General features: G+C 46.4%; 1 protein-coding gene across 1 annotated transcript in view; it reads left to right on the top strand.

Moving 5' to 3' along the window:
* LOC129080576 (nuclear body protein SP140-like protein) overlaps positions 1-8,415 on the top strand; it is a 45,414-nt gene extending 36,999 nt beyond the window's left edge. Inside the window, exons 16-22 of the mRNA XM_054586112.1 lie at positions 971-1,018; positions 3,469-3,513; positions 5,777-5,892; positions 6,596-6,704; positions 7,001-7,078; positions 7,273-7,416; positions 8,252-8,415. Of these exons, the coding sequence (XP_054442087.1) occupies positions 971-1,018; positions 3,469-3,513; positions 5,777-5,892; positions 6,596-6,704; positions 7,001-7,078; positions 7,273-7,416; positions 8,252-8,359 (648 nt within the window). The 3' untranslated portion in view covers positions 8,360-8,415. The remainder of the gene's footprint in view (positions 1-970; positions 1,019-3,468; positions 3,514-5,776; positions 5,893-6,595; positions 6,705-7,000; positions 7,079-7,272; positions 7,417-8,251) is intronic.
* Positions 8,416-18,280: the final 9,865 nt, after the last annotated feature.

Here is an 18,280-nt window from a genome sequence, read left to right as displayed (position 1 = left end):
CCCATCGATTTCTGAAAGGGGCTCTGTTGGGGTGGATGCAGGAGCCTGGAGGAGGGAAGGTCATTCTGACTCCGGTGCCTGCAGACAACTTTAGTCTCTGAAAGAGAGAAGACGTTCCACAGTCAAACAAGTGGGCAGAAGACACTCCAGAGAAAGAATGGTACAAAACCCAGAACCACAATAACTGTGACTCCATGGGTTGAGGTAGAAGGACTGTGTGATATGACATAACCCATCAATTGGGGCTATTTGGGCGGGATCTAACACCAGGATACGGAGTTTAATCTCCTAATGTAGACAATGCAAAACCAGGGAGTCTCCTGAGGTGTGAAATGGCATATTATAATAGTATCTCAGACAACATGGGGCTCTGAGGTGATTGTACTTTCTTTCTACTCAAGACACCTGTAGTCAACCTGCAATGTCTCAATGTTCCCTGACTGTTCTGCCCTGGTCATCCCTTCCCTGGACCCCTGAGCTTACTAGTAAGGCCCTTCTCATACTGTTTTATTCTCATGCTTCCATGCATTCCCTTTGTCTCTGTAGACCCCTCTCAGGTTTGTCCATGTTTAGGAGCTCAACACTGTCCAGAGTGTCTGACACCCTGTAGGTGTGGGACCCGTGTGTGTCAGCTGAATAGCCCTGGTGTGAGGAGGCAGGTGTGCGTGGCACTGGTGGGAATGGCGAGGAGGGGAGAGGTGTCAAAGAGATTGTGGAGGAAAACCACTGAAAACTTAAGAAATAGCACAAGGGGAAGGAAAATTGTTCCAAAGATGACTTTCTGGTTTCCATGGATGAATTCTAGAGGAAGAACAGGTGAGGAGAGGGAGATGGTGTCTCCTTTAGACACCAGGGCTTTGAGGTGACAGTGGACCATCACGACAGAAATATTTGGGAGGAGGCAGGAAATGCCAGACTCACAAACCAGGAACACAGGCTGACCATATCCTTGGATATTTTTATTTTTCAGAAAGGATTTCTCTATAATCCTCCAAGAATATACAGAAGGAGAAAAAAGGTAATAATTACATAAATTACTGCAAATTTTTTATCACATAACTGATTTTAGATACAAAGTGTGTTATTTTATGGTTTCTCAATTGGATAATTATAATTAAGTACCGTTTTTTGTGTGTGCCTTCAGAGTCGCTACCTTGAGCATTATGTGGTATGCAAAGTCTTTGAATAACAAACCTTTGTGACAGAGATGAAAAGGAGATATGAAAATAGACATCAGTTGAGTTTTAGGTATAGATACAGATGTGGTAAGGGTGTCCAAGCTGTAGAAGCAAACCAAATTATGGAATACACAGAAACAATTCATAATAAAGTCACAGGGTCACCTTCAAATCACACCTAGATATTTTTAAAATCAAAGTTATTATTTTCTAACTGTATTGAAATCTGGTGGAGTAAAGTTTGCTCACCACCATGCAGATAAATCCATCTAGTAGGTAGTCTATCTTGGGACATATATGAACCCATACACCATTTCATGATATAGGCAACAAAAAAACATGTGTGTTTTGTGATAGTTTACTTCCCCTTCCACATTCCAATAAAGTGTATACAGAGACACACAGATTCTTTTTCAGGGTGCAAACTATTAGCCTTCCATGAAGCTGCTACTTTTGGGGAGGAAGCTTTTGGAAGATCCATGTATATAGGAGGACCTGATGTGGAAATTGTTTATTGTGATGCTGCCCCTTTGGCTCCAGCAGAAGAGCTGGACAGGCCTCCTTTCTGTCTGTGAAAGTGTTTGTCCCTCTGTGGAAGAAGGCTGTGGAGACAACAAATACGTAAGGTGCAGTGTAGATTCAGGACACAGTGATGGCTCTTCCAAGATGGGACATGAAGAACTTGAGGTAGTGAGGGAGGAAAGAAATCCCGTTCTCGTATACTTCAGGTAGAAATGGCATTCTACCTGAAGACATTCTCAGAATCATCCTAAGGTAGGTGAATAGCGCTGGCCAAGCGAACTACATCTTCCACTGGGGATGTGAGGTCCAGGCCTGTACTTTGCCTGAACATCTGGCTGATTTAATTTCATTCACTCAGTTTCCTAATTGGAAACCACTGTTAGACTCATGTAGCGAGCATGTTACAAACCAGCATGTGAACCATTCCTTCAGGGTCAAGAGTTACTCAGTTGGAGTCCCTAAGGGAGCTGGCAACTTCCTAACACTAGGTTCTACCCGCAGTTATGAGTCAAATACTTCTCAGCGCAAGGGGCAGTTGCCTCTGTATTTTGTGCCTCCTTGAAGGAGAACAGAAGCTCCCAACAGTGGCAGATCCAGGACCCATAACTGCCTCTGTGGGGCGTCTGTGTCTGCCAGAACCTCTCTTGCTGATGGAGCCTGCTGTCTTCTGGAAACTTCAGTGTCACTGTCTGCACTACATGACAACTTCCTGCCTCCTGAAAAGGGCCTGTAATATCTCTCGGTGACAACTTCTGTTTTGTGAAATGATATCGTCCTGAAGAACAATCATTCACTCTATGGTGATGTTTGCTTAAGAAATAGCAAGTAATCTCTTTTCCTAAATGCAACAATACTCATTCATTCTCTTGTTGAATAGAAAGTTGTTGGGTTCATACTAAATGCCCAATATCCATTAAAGAAGAATCAAACACTGTCCTTGACCTCAAGAATTTTTCAGCGTCACTGGCGAAGAGGGAAGAATGAATAATGGGAAGGGCTGAGGGAACCTAGGCCACCCACAGAGGTGGGCAGTGACATGGCCAGTCTCAGGTGATTTCCCAGTGGTTCACACTTGTCTCTGACCTCTGCCCTGGGGTGGAGAGTAAGTCTGGGGCTGTCTGAGTCCAGGAGGGAAGTCATTCTACTGAATGTGCACAGCAGTGTAAGTCTAGTGGGCAGTAGTCAGTGACCTCAATGCCACCCAGCTGACATCTTGGGATTTGAATGCAGAGGAGAGGAGGGTGACATTCTGGAAGAAGAGCTGCCACACTGGAGTCCTTGACCACAATTTATCTTTGAAGCTCCACCCTCGGAGAGCTTCAGAATGTGATGGGATTCTTCTCTGGGTCACTGGCATGGATTGCAGGAATCTGGGCTCTGTGGTTGCTGGAGGCTGTGGACGATGAGTCCTCAGCTTGTCCCTCCCATTGCAGCTCTTCTGGTGGGATACCGAGAAGAAAGCCCGAGGGCCCCTCAGAGTGGGAGAACAGAAGAGTCCCTCCATCCCATCTGTGAGAGCTGGGCCACACTCCCTGCCTGACTTCCCAGAGGCCCACCTTGGGTCTCAGTGCCAGGGAACGTATTAGCTTGAACCCAACAGTGCTACTTTGGCAATTTTAATTCTCATTGTAGATATATACCTCCGTAAAAGTATGTATGAAATAATGGATAGACTGTGAATGGAATGCCTCCAAAAATGGCTATTTAAAAAAGTGGTGGATAGACACTTGACATTCATTATTGTCACTCAATCTTTCTCTTTTTTCAGCAGAAAATACCAAAGTCTTGCAACAGCATCATAGTTGACCTGTGTGTAAGTACCAGCTCCCATGTATAGCCCCAATATAATCTAGGCGTTTCCCCTTGGCATTTTACCTGTGTCGTTGTTGCCTTTCCCTGAACTGTGCTCACACTCAGCTGGAACATGTTGCTGTGTGTTTTGAGCAGAAAACAGCAGATGCATCACACATTTGAGCTACGTGTTCTGGAGTTGGGTGTCTCAGCATGAAAGCATTCTTGCCTTTGTTGGTGGAAACCTTCTTGTTCTTCCCTGTTATTATGGGAGGCAGAGTTCTAGTCCATTGGGTTCCCTAGAGATGGGACTTGAAGTAGAAATAGGCAGGGGAGACCTGCAGATTAGAGGGAAGGTGCAAATTTGAGAGGATAGCGGTACTTTAAAGAAGGCAGAGGGAAGGAAGAAAATGCCAAGTATTCAACCCACCATTCAAGCAGAGCTAAGATGGTTGTATGCATCAGGCGGGTGGACATGGCCAGGCCAAGCCGACAAACTGAAGATAAAGATGCTGTGATGAGTCCCGCTGAGACGTGTATGCAGGCCAGCTGGGTCCTTTACTGGGGCCCTGCATCCAACCTCAAGGGAGCCATCCAGGTGCTGAGTTGGAGGTTAGGATAAAATGCATCATCACTTAGCAAATCACAGGCATCTTTAATTACACTGATACCACATGGCTGTCTGCTTTAGGTCCGCCAAATATATGGCAGATTCCATTCTCTAAGTTTTATCATACATCACTTTCTTTCATTGTGACAAGATGATGTACACTTTAAGCAGAGTCGCCTTTGCACAACTCCAGGGGGCTGCAATCCAGAGGATGTGATGCAGTAATATTGATACATGATATCCACAGAGGAGGGATAGTGAAATAGTTTACATACACTTTTCCTCCAAACCATCCACCAGTAGAATTCAGATCTTATCTCCATTGATTTTGGCCAGCTCGGGAGTCTATGATCATCTCAACAACCCTGGAGTCCAGCGTTCATGTGGCTTGTTTTGGATGGATGTAGACACAGGGAAGGGTCCCATGGCCCAGGGCTGAAGGAGGACGGGGTAAGAGTACCCACACTCCTTTTAGTCTTGTTCCTGGAATAGCCATTACAGGCCAATTCAACATCGACTTACAGTATCCCCAAGCCTGGCTATCCAGACTCTGCTCTGGTTCAGTCTTAACTTAGGTTGCACACTGGAGTCATATGAAGACCTGGGTTACCCCCCGGAGACAATCTGATTTAATCACTCTGTCCTAGGATTTGTACATAAGGATTATTTAAGAGTCCCCTGGTGATTCTGATGCACAAAATTACCCATTTAATGACTCTAAGAAGAATATCAATGCGTATAGTCACCCAGACCAGTTGATTCAGAATCTCTGGTTTGGGGGCCAAGGCATTAGTATTTTGTACCCCCCCCTTTGAGGATTCTATCGTGTAGCTGGGCAAAGATTCAGAGAGATACGCTCTTGAAGAAGACTATATATGTGAGATTCTGAAACATCTGTTATGTTTGTCATTACTTGTTTTGGCGAGAAGGGTCATCACTTTTGGAGAATGATCCTGGTAGTCCTTGAGTGTCTGCACTGGTAGGAAGAAATACAGCCCAGGGCTCCCCATTAGAGCACCTCAGGCCCACTGAGGGTGGCGGTGTCAGGACCCCCCAGGATGCCGAATGGGAGCTCTTGGCTGGGTATTCCTTGGGGCTGTGCCCCCTCATCTATGACCGTTTTAGCAACAAAAGCAATGGCCAGAATCTCAATTCAGCCAACCCAAGTATTTTCCACCGAAAAACCACTAAAAAGACTCAAAACATTTGTAAATTAGTGCCTTTTCACCTTTTATTACTTTGCACACTAAGAAGTTGTTTCCATCTTAACAAATTCTCAATACACGGCCATTGCCATTGGCCATCCAATATATGATGCCATTGTGGTACAGACAAATAGGCTTAACACCACTTCAGGATCTTATTTTACCTGCAGGGTAATGACTTTACTCAGATCCCCATGAGATCACCCTCTTGTTTTGTTGCCTGTCTTTCTGTGTTAGGATCTCTGGTTTTATGGGAAAATCTTCTCTGGTCTGGCACACAGGCCAGTCCTCCTGAACTTCACTGCAGATCAAGAATCCTTCTTCTGAAACCCCCGTTCCATGCTGCCCCTTCTCAGCTCAGGAGAAACACACCAGTCCCTGCACGTGGCACAAATGCCATGAGACTTACATTCCCACAGCGCTAATCATCAGGGGTTCATGGGTATTGCGGTCACTGTTTTACCTTCTAGGAGAGAAATTCAGACATATGTGAGATCTGCCTGGACGGAGGGAAGCTCTTCTGCTGTGATACTTGTTCCAGATCCTTTCACGAGGACTGTCACTTACCCGCTGTGGAGACTGAGAGGTTTGTGCGATTCAGCCCCCCTCCCTTTTATAGACCCTTCCCCCTGCCAGGCACGCTCCCCCTGCAAAGTTCCTTCTTGTGACCTGATGGGGACAGAGTGGGGTCAGAGCTACGGGGTCCAGCAGTATGAGCCCGGCAGCTGCTGAAAGACGCTGGCAGCAGGAGGGGAACATTCTCCTCTCTCCTCTGAGAGGGAGAAGCTGGCAAAAAGAAGCCCTTGCCAGCATACTGGTACTGTCTTTCCAGAACTTTCTGAGCACAGACTATGAGTTATGGGAGTGGAAATGCCAGTTGCTTGTGTTCCGTACTTATTCAGAAAAAGCGGAAAACATGGCCTGTTTCCCCATTTCACCAGCTTTCCAGCTGGCTGATGAAGGCCTGAGTTCCCCATGGGTTAAGTTACGGTCCCGTCTCTGACACTCAGGCCTGGTGAGCAGAGCTCCTTGGGCTCCCAGCAGGTCAATGGGGAAAGGAGAGCCCGCCACCCACCCTGACACCGCCCTCCACCCACTGACCCCTGCTTTTACCCTTGAGGATAGAAGGTCATCAGCTCAGACTGCACATGGGGGTCTTAGAGTCCCTGGAGGGTGTTCTCTTCTGGCCCCTGCGGTGCCCATCAGCCATCCTGAAAGAGAGCAGTGGCAGCCGCAGGAATGGTGGCTGTTCCTGCGCTTTGCCCGGCTCACGTTGCCCGACCCCTCAGGAGCCCGTGGAGCTGCATCTTCTGCAGGATAAAGGAGTCTTCAGGAAGCCAGCAGTGTGGCAGGGAGCCCGAGGTCCTGGCCAGGCCGATGGGGCCTGAGGAGCAGCTGGTGAGTCCGGTTCAAGCCCCAAGCCTTCTCCCTTCTGCCCACCTGTGAGAAGCCAAACAGCGCCAGGGTGACAGGCAGGGTGTCAGAGCGCGCCTGCTCCTCGGGCCACGTCTCAACCACAGTGAAAACTCCCCAGAACCTGCTTGCGGAAAAAAATAGTTCAGCCATCACATGACTGTTTCATAGAGCGAAAGCTGTTTGGGGAAACTCCCAGGAGACTGGTATGGGCACGTCTGCCCATATATGGCCTCCTTCTCTCCAAGTTGCTTTTCATTGACATCCTCCTTCTTTTGTAGAAATGTGAGTTCCTCCTCTTGAAAGTCTATTGCCATTCAGAGAGCTCATTTTTTGCGAAGATTCCCTATTATTATTATGTGAGTAGCAACAACCATGATGTTGGCTGGCCTTGACAAGGGCTCCGGTGGGATTTGTGATGCGGAGCCCCCGGGAGGGGGAGCACGAGCCGCCTTTGTCTGCACGTTGGGTTTCTGCTGGTGCGATGGGAATCCACGGAAGGCAGGCACGGTACTGTGTCAGCAATTCTCTCAATGAAAGTTTCCTCCCCCAGATTAAAGAAATCTCCCAAAACATCAAGGAACCCATGTGGTTGGACAAAATTAGAAAGAAGCTAAGCGAGCAGGGTTACCCTCAGGTGGAGGGCTTTGTGCGGGACATGCGCCTCATCTTTCAGAACCACAGGGCATCTTACAAGGTAAGTGGCTCTCTGTTCTTCCATTTCATTATCTGTCCATTGAATCAGTTGGCCCTCATTTCCTGGGTCTGGAAAATTTTAGAATTTCCCTCATCTTGTATTATGAGCCTGTCCAAGCAAGAGTTCAGGAAGTGAGTGAGTTTTAAAGCTCAGGATTTCAGCCCACCAGGGAGAGTGACAGTGAGTCAGGGGGTGTCCCTGCAACCAGAACCCCACGCCTTTGACAGCCCATTCTCCTTGGAAAAGGTGACAGGTGCCCACAGAGAACAGTCACGTCCTCCCTGCTCCAATCCAAGGAGGAGGCTGTGTCCTAAAGTCATGATGTTGTTTTTGTCTTTCCCCAAATACACTCAGTGAGACCTCTGAGAAACCCCACACTGCAGAGTCTTTTGCGTGTGAATGTCCATGTAGTTAACAGGGGTCACCAGAGGGGAACAATGTGACAATGTGAAAGGAAGGTCACTGGTTGAATTTAATATTTGGTTGTTATGAAGAACATGTATTCGTTTTCTGTCACTATAATAAACAACCCAAACCAACAAGTAAGACAATAGATTAAAGAAGGATAAAAAAAATAACCAGCTCCAGAAGCTTCACAAAGCAGTAATAAACAGAAAAAATCCCCACATGTGGTCATCATTGCCCATTTTTGTCTAGTTAACATGAATTAATTGTGCATTAGGACACAGAACTTACTCTTAGCCATGGGAGTGTTTTTCTGTCTTAATCTGGTTAATGTGCCGTAGGTGTTTAAGGCAATAATTCTTGAATGCAGTGCGTGTAAACACCGAGAATGAGTGGCGCTACTTTTGTTGTTATTTATCTTTCTTCCCAGTACAAAGACTTTGGCCTAATGGGCCTTAGACTGGAGGCGGAATTTGAGAAGACTTTCAGGGAAGTGTTTGCTATTCAGGAAACAGCTGAGAGCCATTCACCGGAGTAGTGGATGCTGCTGGTTCCCTGGCCCCTCCCCTCTGGGGGCCGACTTCTCCTGTCACAGCTGCTGTGAGGGTGGCTGCCAGTCCACCTCTGAGGGGCATGATTCGTGCTCCCCACTGGGCTCAGGCTGGAGCTACTCCCGGCCGGCCGAGACCACATCCTTGCTTAGCTCCCCCCACCCCATGCTCTCCTGCTTCCCTCACCCCTCCTCCTCCTGAGGGATTCCTTACAATAAATCACTGTTGAAGGGACTTGATCTCAGACTCTTCCTTTAGGGAACAAGGGTAATAGTCCTGGCCAGCAGGCCCTAAGGATGGGGCTTGCGGGTTGGATCGCTGTCTGGCCAGACGGTGACAAGCAGAGTATTGATCCGACATTCGGGGTGCTATATCAGTGTCATTGACCAAAGTTCCCCTGTAGGAATCTGGATGAGAGAGAGCAGAAGTCCTGGCTGGTACAATTCTCTGGCGTTGACAAAGGGAGAAAGAGTAACTACAAGAACTGTGGATTTTGGTGGCTGTTGCTAAGTGCAATGAATATGTTGAAAAGAGTACAACAGGCTTAAATCTCCACCTCAAGCAATGAGATGCTTATACCTGCAGCTGGAAGGCAGACAGGAAGAAAGGTGTGGAGTAGACCTTCATTTTAAGAATGGAAGAATTTCAAGGAAGACAGAATTCTAAGCTCAGATGGGCTTCTTACTCCAAAGTCAAGACCCTGATATAGAAGGAATGAGCCCTGAAGCTCAGAATAAGCCTTTCTCATCCAGAAACATCCTCAAAGACACACCCAGAAATAATGTTCAATCTGGGCACCTCATGACTCAGCCCAGAAGATACATAAAGGTAACTGTCATAATCACAATGTGTTAATTGGACCTGATGAGCAGGAAGTGTTTTCAAGTCACATGAATTCCAGATTTTGAGAGATAAGCCATCCAAAAATCGAGAAACATGCCATTCGTGTATGTTTTTAGCTGGTCTATATTCTGGAGCATATCAGTATATCCTTTCCAAGCTCCAAGCTATTGTGCCTTGCATATCCTACCACTGAGAAGCACAATGCTTGGTAGGCCTCACCAGGTAAAAAGAATTACCATGGTGGACAGTTATCTGACAGTCATTTTAGGCTTTGGAATGTGTGCATTGGGGGTTTATGTTAATCATAATAAAGTGTTCTCATCCACATTTTTCACATGGCGTATTTACCTGTCGATAAGTAGAGTGTTGTATCACCTTCATCGGAGCGTTTAGTTTTCATCAAGCTTCAATTGCTTTTGGTGTTATGACCAATGCTAATTTGCATAGAGAGGCAGCAGAGCCAGGCATGTTTGGGCGTAGTCCTCTGCATGCTGGCTGTGTGTCTTTGGCAAGTTACTTACCCTCCCCATGCACCTGTGGGACCTGGCAATGCAGATGCTACTAGTGCATAGCTCACTGGGTCATTGGGAGGATTAATGTGTTAATATTTGCTACGCACTTAGAGAGTGGCTGACCATAAAGTGGTAAGTAAATAAACAGAGGATGTACAGCCACCTTGTATCAGTTAGGGCTCTTTGCCAGTGACACTAATGTTGTCTAGGTGAGACAAAAAGGGACCTCACTAATGAGATGCTCAGTGGCTCACAGGTAGGGCAAGAATGTTGAGCGCTGAGCCTACAGCCACCTGAGAATGAGGGCAGGAAGCAGAGCAGCCCCTGGAATTGAGCACCAGACACAACTGGGCCATCTTGTTAAGGGACTACTGCAGAATGAATGTTTTCCAACTGTTCCTTCAATTCCATAATGGACTTCACTCTGAGTCCATCTCCCCAAGATGGGAGAGTCCAACTGCCCTGGCCGGCTGAGGGCCAACATCTTGATCAATAGTCTCTCCAGTCATGTGCACAATGAGGAGATGCTGTTCCCCGAAAGAAAGCTGGGTGCTGACAGGGAAGGGGAGGAGGCTGAGTGGCCAAGGAAAACGTGGCTGACTGACAGAACCCACCTAGAGGACCCCAGAGGTGGGCCTGCTGTCTAATAGGAGGAATGGGGACAGTCCTAGGCTAGACAGAGGGGCCACAGAACCTGGGGTTCTTCCAATGGAGCCATTGGCTGTGGTCCCATTGCCCTGTGCTGTGGAGGTAAAGGCTGAGGTGGTCATCTTGCTCGAAGGGAGAGTGTCTGCCCCACCCCACTGGAGAGCCAAGAAAAAGGAAGGCCACTAGGCCTGTCATTCCTTTAGTTCTGTTTACCTGGACTCAGATGCCCGCTGTTTCCTATGATGCTGGGAGCTCAGTGGTGGTCGTACGTGGGGGGAGTGTGGCTGCAGGGGGACCTGGAGCCCCCGAGGCCCTGGGGCTCTCGGTAACCACCCGACACGGAACCTCCCAGAGGGGCTCCTCTGGGCGTCAGCACACAAGCTGCCTGCTCCGCTGGAGAGAACCGCCTTTTGTCTGAGAGGAGGGGACCTGGTATTCTCTTAGGTTCTCTGTGTAACCGGGGTGGGGATAAGTCTCTGTGAAGACAATATTGAGAGAACAGCTGGCTGAGGCTTCTGGAAAGTGAACAAAGGCAGCCCACTTTGAAGAGAAGTCAAATCTCACAAGCAGGCAGACAAGATAGTCCCTGTTCATTATCACCTGGCTTGGAGAGCAGCCGCAGGCTTGCATGGGGTGGCTAAAATTCGGTATGAGAGTCCGCTTTCTTCCTGGTAAGATGAGCCAGGGAAGAAGCTCCGCGCCCCCAGGCTTTCTGGGGAGAGAGGGGAAATTCCAGGAAGAAGAAACTCACAGGAAGAACCTCAGATTCTGAGTATGAGCCCTCCCCACGTCTCCCCAACCTGAGTTCCAAACCAGCGGACAGGAAAAAGTGATGCAGGGAGGGGCTCCAGGTACCAGCCTTCTCCTGGTGAAAGCTGGGTCCGGGACGTGGCTTGGATGTGGGCAAAAACAATCCCTAAGTCTAGATTGGATTTACTCAGTCAGCTTCCGACAGTTCCAAGCAACCACACGCGCACACAGGCAGTCCTCAGAGGCCGCTGTCCCTGTGCACCTGAGCTTGGAGGAGCACAGAGCCCCGGCCTCTCCCGCGGGACGAGCCCCGGGAGACCCACTAGGAGCAGACGCACCTTCACAGGGCTCCCAGCCTGAGCGTCTCCCCAGAAAGAAAAGCGTGGGTGGGGGGACCAGGGGTCGTGCTTGTTGACGGGCCACCTCCTAGAAGGCAACGTTGGTGCAGGGCCTGTGAGTTCCCACTTAGGTCCCGGTGCCCCTCCCCCTCCATTCCTGCCTCCACAGAGGCGCCTCGCCTCGGGTCTCCACCCTCAGCTGGTTTCTCCTGCGCCTGAATTCTCAGGTCTGGACTCCCTGCCTCGTCTCCTCGTCTCCGGGGACTAACCTCTGTCCCCGCAGGGTCTCCCAGGCTGGAGACTCAGCCCACGACTGACCTCTGAATGGACGCTGCTCCTGGGGAAGCTCAGGAAGCCCCTCCCCTCACTGCGCCCTCCACCCCATGACCCTCCTCCTTCACCGCCTCTCCTGCTTTCACGGTTTCCAGGCCCCGCGGCTCGGGCGACTTCCCTGGAAACAGGAGTGGTCCCTGTTGGAGTGCCCCTTGCCCCCGTGGAAAATGCCCCAGGCACTGCCTTCTTTCCTTCAAATCAGGACTGTTCAGGGGTCCACCCGCTTCTGAAGCTGGTCTCGTCTGCGTCCGAACCTGAGTGGGTCCGACCTTGTTTTCTGGATCAAAAATCTTTGCTTCTCCGCAGAGGCCTCTTGACCCCACAGAAACCAGTGCTGCTCACAGTGCGGGGTGTGTGCCCCGCTTTCTCTGGCCCCACGTTCTCTTCGGCCAGGGCAGCCCCAGTGTGGGAGTGTCCCCCCAGGATGCTGGCCCCCGTGGATTTCCCACCAGCCGACTGCTATCCACCTCTCCTCACACGGTGACCCTGGTGACTCGAAGCAGACTCAGGGCAAATCTGATACATTTATGGCAACCGCCACCGCGGTGGTGGCCTAGTCTGCCTCCTGCTCAGGGACAGAGGAGGCGGGCGGGGTGAACACTGGAAAAGGCAGGTGTCATCTGTGTCAGACTGTGTCTGGGCCATGAGTCCCACGGAGGTCGAGAGCACAGGACAGCCGTGTCCTCCAGAGGCTCAGCTTTCTAGTCTGCAGGGAGGGGGATCCCCGTGTGCGCAGCACCCGGGACACACTGAGACCCTGCCCGCTGGCAGAGGGCCTCGTCAGCGTCCTGGGATCTGCCCCGTGCTGATTAATATTCACTCCTGTGGGGGAAAGAAAGAACATAGGTGGAGAGAGGGTGGAACCTGCCCTGTATCTGACATGTAGTTGGGCAAGAATGCTTAGTCCCAGCTGGAGAGAGTTGGATGCAGGGAACAAACATGGAAACCAGCGCTCTAAGGACGGTGCTTCTCCAGCCCGTGTCCAAACACCGGGGTCAGCTCAGTTGGCACCAAGCTCTTCACCAACCTAAGTGATGATCTGGTTTCTGTCATTCTCTCTTTCCCTAGTGCTGTCTCCACAAGGACCAGGGGCAACGTGGAGCTCACTCGAACCCCGTGCAAACTCTTCACCCTCTTAGAAGGTTGGGGACGCTGAGGGCAGTGGGTTCACAAGGTGTTTTTGGTGTCTTTGCACATATGAGTGGACCCCTGGGAGCTGACCTTGCTCCCCTGGGAGTCGACCTTGCTCCCATGGGGGTCCTTTACTCCTGGCCCCCCAGGTCCTGGCTGTCCCTCCTTGTCCTCTCTTTCTGCTACCATATGTTCTGGTGGCTGAGAACTACTCTGGGGCGACATGAGGAGAGAGCACATGGTAGTGAATTTTACTTCTCTTTTCTCTATTTGGGTGGAGCCCTTTCTGGTGGGTTCACATGTTTCCTGCGCGGGGCTGGGCAACCACAGGCTGGGGACACCGGAGGGATGAGGCCCAGGCAGGACCTGGGGCGAGAAAATGGCCAGTGAAGGTGATGATCTCGACACCAGGTCAGTCTCTGTCTTCCTTCCTTTAACTTCCTCTCCGGCTGTGGGGCTGCTTTCGTGCCTGTCATTAGACCCTCATGGAAACCTTGACCTTGGTCCTGCTTTAGGAGAACCCTCACACGCAGTGTAGTGAAATGCAGGACTCTGTGAGGAGGAAATCGGATCTTTAACCCGCAGAGGGACGGGCGCTGGTGTGGGCGCAGCTGCCACCGCCCACAGGACCCTTGTCTCACACCCACTGCTCCGCCGACGGCCTATCTGGACTGGCCTGTGCTTCCTGGTGCTTTGAGAAAGGGATTTGTGATTTTCTCCTGACCTCTGAACCCTCTCATGTCCCTCTGGCCTTGTGTAGGTCATTTCAAAGAAGATAGTTAAAAAATTATTAAATTCAGGGTAAACATTTGGCTTGTTTTCTGTCACTGGTAGGTGTGGTCACTCATCTGACTTGTGGACAGGTTTCTACAAAGAAAATGGTAGAAATCCATTTTTCTCCCTTAGTAATGGGTTCAGAAACAACATGACTTAATACATTTAATTTTCAAAACTTTAATATTAAACAAATGTATTATACATTCTTGGTCATAAAATTTCAAATGATATGAATGTATATAAAGGGAAAAAGTCCCATTACCATCCATGCCCTGCAAAATTACCAGGATTTTAATTATGACTAATCCTGGTAACAGGAACAGTGCTGGTCCTGCTGAGGGCTGTGGACACAGTCTTCCATAACTTTTTCTGTGCACTTACATATATGACTTATTTTCTGAAGTACGTAGTGGTGAATTGTTTTTTAATAAATGGGATAGTATTGTATATCGTTCTGTATTTTACATTTTCACTTATTCTAATATTAAATATCTTAGATATCTTTTAACTCAAATAAACATATAGATCTATCTCATTGTTTTTATCAGATAAACGCTCTTCCACAGGCTTGCTGCACCCTACTTTCTAAACCACTTTCCCCTCCATTGACTGATATTTAGGTTGCTTTTAATTGTTCACTTTTACCAAGAAGCAGTGGAAACAACAATTATGTATATAATTTGTATGTAGGTATATAAGTATTTGGCTTGTGTCAAACACCAAAAGTTGGAGTGTTTGAAACAAAGGGTGTAATATTTGCTTTTTATAGATCCTGCCAAATTGCGTTTCGATGTAGCTGAACCCACACCTCCTCATACCAAAAGCAAATGAGATGTACCATTTCCCCACACCCAAGCACCGTGGAGGTGGTGGGTAAAAATTCACATCTTGTTTTAATTTGCATTTTCCTGATTACATGGGAGGTTGAACATTTTTCATGCTTCTTGGCCATTAAAATTGCCTTTCCTATGAAATGCTTGTTCATTTATTGCCAATGTTATTCACTTGAGGTTGGTTTAATTTCTACTATGTTTGTAAGAGTTTCTTATTCATTGTATTTTTTCTTTCTTTTTTCTCTTTTTCTGACTTCTCTGGTTTTAATTTAACATTTTATATGATTCTACCTTATCTTTTTTTTGTAGTCAAAATTAGATTTATTAAGTCACTGCAGCAACAGACACTGAAAACCATGTGGCACTCTGGGGATGTCTCAGTGAAAGGGCATTAGGAGGGCCCAGTAATGAGATTTAGGCTTATGTTTGGTGATTTTGGAGAGAGTTCAAGGAAGTGGCTGTTTTATTCTGAGTTATTGGGTCAGCCAAAAAGTCCGTTTAGTTTCTTCTGTAAAATAAAAGATGTTTTTCATTTTCACCAGTAACTATTGATTTGGATATTTTGAGTATTTGGCTATTTACAGCATGGTAAAAGGTTGATTATTCTCAATTAATGCCTCAATTTGATTATTATCAAACCAACTTGTCCACCCAACCATGGAACATCATCTAGAGAGAAATCCCCAGTGTGAAACTCTGCAAACATGTTCAATCAGTCACAGCGCCTTCTCCATACATTGAACAAATCTATTTTTGCATTGCAGTTGCGTTTTTGCCTTTCTTTAAATAATAAAGCACAATAGGCTGAAATGTTCCATTTTTAGTATTACAATGGCTACACTGAAATTCACCAATTTTGATAATTTTTAAAAAATGCTCACTGATATGACAGTTGTCACAATACAATCTAACAAAATTGCTTCAACTGAAGTTAAAGACAACTAAGTGCTACTAGAGCTATCTTATGGAAAAAACCAAATAAATTTTTTGGCCAACCCAATACATTATGTTCTGAAGATTTCTATCTTATTTTATAATTGCATGTGTTTTTTTGCTTGTTTGTTTTGTTTTCTGTGTTTGCACCTGATTGTACAGTGGTCTTGTTTTTGTTTTTTTAAAAAAATTTTAAATCATGTTTATTCTACTACAGTTGTGTCAGTTTTTCTCCCTTTGCCTTCCTCCACCCATCCCATCCCACCTCCCTCTCCAACAGTCAATTCCCATTCTGTTGTTCATGTCCATGGGTCATTCATACATATTCTTTGTATAGTCCCTTCTCCTTCATTCCATCATTGTCCTCCTCCCCCATCCCCTCTGGTCACTTTCAGTCTGCTCCATGTTTCCATGCCTGTGGTTTATTTTGTTTGTCAGTTTATTTTGTTGAATAGATTCCAATTATAGGTGAGATCATATGGTATTAGTCTTTCATCGACTGGCTTATTTCACTTAGCTTAATATTCTCGCGTTTCATCCATGTTGTCGCAAAGGTAGGCATTCCATCTCTCTCTCTCTTTCTTTCTTTCTAAATGCAGATTGATATTTATTTTTTAAAATGTCAAAGTTAATTATAAAATATTAAAAAATTTAAAGCCATTATAAAGTCTCAGCAATTAAAAGAACATGACACCAGCACAGAAATAATCAAGTAGATCAATGAAATAAAATTAGCATTCTAGAAACAAATGTATATATCTAACAATGTAATATACGATTAAGCTGATATTTCAAGTCAATGGGGAAAATAAGGATTATTCAACAATAAGGTGCATGAACCACTATTACTTGAAATAAAACAAATACAGAGCCCTATTTCACACATTATACAGAAAATATTCAGGTGAGTTAAAAATCAATATGTAAAATCTAAGGAGTTTTAGGAGAAAATACAGAATAACATTTTTCTTACCCTGAAGTAAAATATTTGAATCCAGAAGCTATAAAGTAAAATATTGACAATATGACTCTATTAAACATTTAAGACTATATAGCAATATACATATTAAAAAAGTTAAAAGACAAGTAATAGAATAGGAAAGTATTTACAACACATCTACAAAAGGTTTAATAGTTTTTTTAGGGAAAAAAATTCTACAAATATTTAGTCAAAAAGTGGATAAAGAATACCAAAAAGTCATTTAAAGCTTTTAAAAAATAATAGAAATAAGCAAGAAATATACAAAAACAGTTTTCATTTCAACAAATCATCAAGTAACAATTAAAAAAACACATCATTGTCACCATCAGATTAATAAGTATTACAAATATTGGTAATATCAAGTATTGGTGACTGTGAAAGGACCTGAGTATTCATAGACTCTTTTTCTTAGTCATCTTAAAGCAGTCCCTTTAGCATATTTTGCAGTGCTGGTTTGGTGGAGGTGTATTCTTTTAGCCTTCCTTTTTCTGGGAAACTCCTTATTTTGCCTTCCATTTTAACTGAGAGCCTTGCTGGGTAGAACAGTCTTGATTGCAGGCCTTTGCTTTTCATGACTTGGAATATTTCTTGCCATTCCCTTCTGGCTTTCAGGGTTTCTGTTGAGAAGTCAGCTGCTAGCCTTATTGGGGCTCCCTTCTCTGTTACTACCTCTTTCTCCCTTGCTGCCTTTAGGATTCTCTGTTTGTCTTCGGTATTTGCCATTTTAATGATGATGTGTCTTGGAGTGGGCCTCACTGGGTTCCTCTTGAATGGGACCCTCTGTGTTTCCTGGACTTGTGTGACTTTTCTCTCCTCAAATTAGGGAAGTTTTCCATCATGACTTTTTCAAATAGGTTCTCTTATCCCTTCCTCCTCCTCTTCTCCTTCTGGTATCCCTATTATATGGATATTATTCTGTTTCAGGTTGTCCTGCATTTCCCTCAATGCTTCTTCATTCTTTTTGAGTCTTTTTTCATTTTCTTGCTCTTTCTGGGAGCTTTTTTTCTACCTTATCTTCCAGCTCACTGAGTCATTCCTCTGCTCTATCTTTTGATCCCTTCTACTGTGTTCTTCAATTCAGAAGTTGTATTCTTCATTTCCTCCTGTGTCTTATTGAGAATTTCTATGGCCTTTTTCATGGTGATATAGTTTGCAGTAAGTTCCTCGTAGTTTCCCTATAGCTTTTTGTAGTTCTCTGTGAGCTCGCTGAGTTCATTAAGGTTCCTTAGAACTGTTGTTTTGAACTCAGTATCTGATAGTTTACTTGCTTCTATTTCATTTAGTTTTCTTTCTGGGGATTCCTCCTTTCCCTTTGAGTGAGGGGTATTCCTTTATCTTCCCATTATTTGTGAGACTCTTCTTTTTTTGCTTCTGCTTCTTAGATTGCTCTGTCTGGATTTCCTGACTTTGTGGTGTGAACTTCTATGGTAGGAGACCACTGTTTTTACTTTCTGGATCTGCCTCTGATGATGTCAGATGTTGACCCCGTCTGACCTTGGGCAGTCTGTTGGAGACTTCCAGGATTCTACTGTCTGTGGTTGTCTCCATCTGCTGCTAATCTACTCAATCTGCACTCAGCAGTCAGGCTTAGCTACCACAGGAAGGGGCAGAGTCCCTCCGAGGTGGCGGGGTGGGGAGGGTTATTGGGTCTTCTCACGCTGCTGCTGCTCAGGGGAGTGGTCTACCTGAGCCAGATGGCTGCTGCCATATGGAGGAGGAGTCAGCACCAGGATCTCCCCAGCTTCTCTCTCTGTCCTCTCCCCAAAGCCTCCATCTCCAATCTCTCAAGTGTTTCTGGACCACTCTGTGCCCCCTTTAGCCAGGGATC

Source organism: Pteronotus mesoamericanus, unplaced genomic scaffold (assembly GCF_021234165.1).
Source record: "Pteronotus mesoamericanus isolate MK-2021 breed Mesoamerican mustached bat unplaced genomic scaffold, CSHL_Meso_final contig_90, whole genome shotgun sequence".
Taxonomy (NCBI): Eukaryota; Metazoa; Chordata; class Mammalia; order Chiroptera; family Mormoopidae; genus Pteronotus; species Pteronotus mesoamericanus.
The sequence above is the reverse complement of the archived record's forward strand: the minus strand, read 5'-3'. Positions and strand labels throughout refer to the sequence as shown.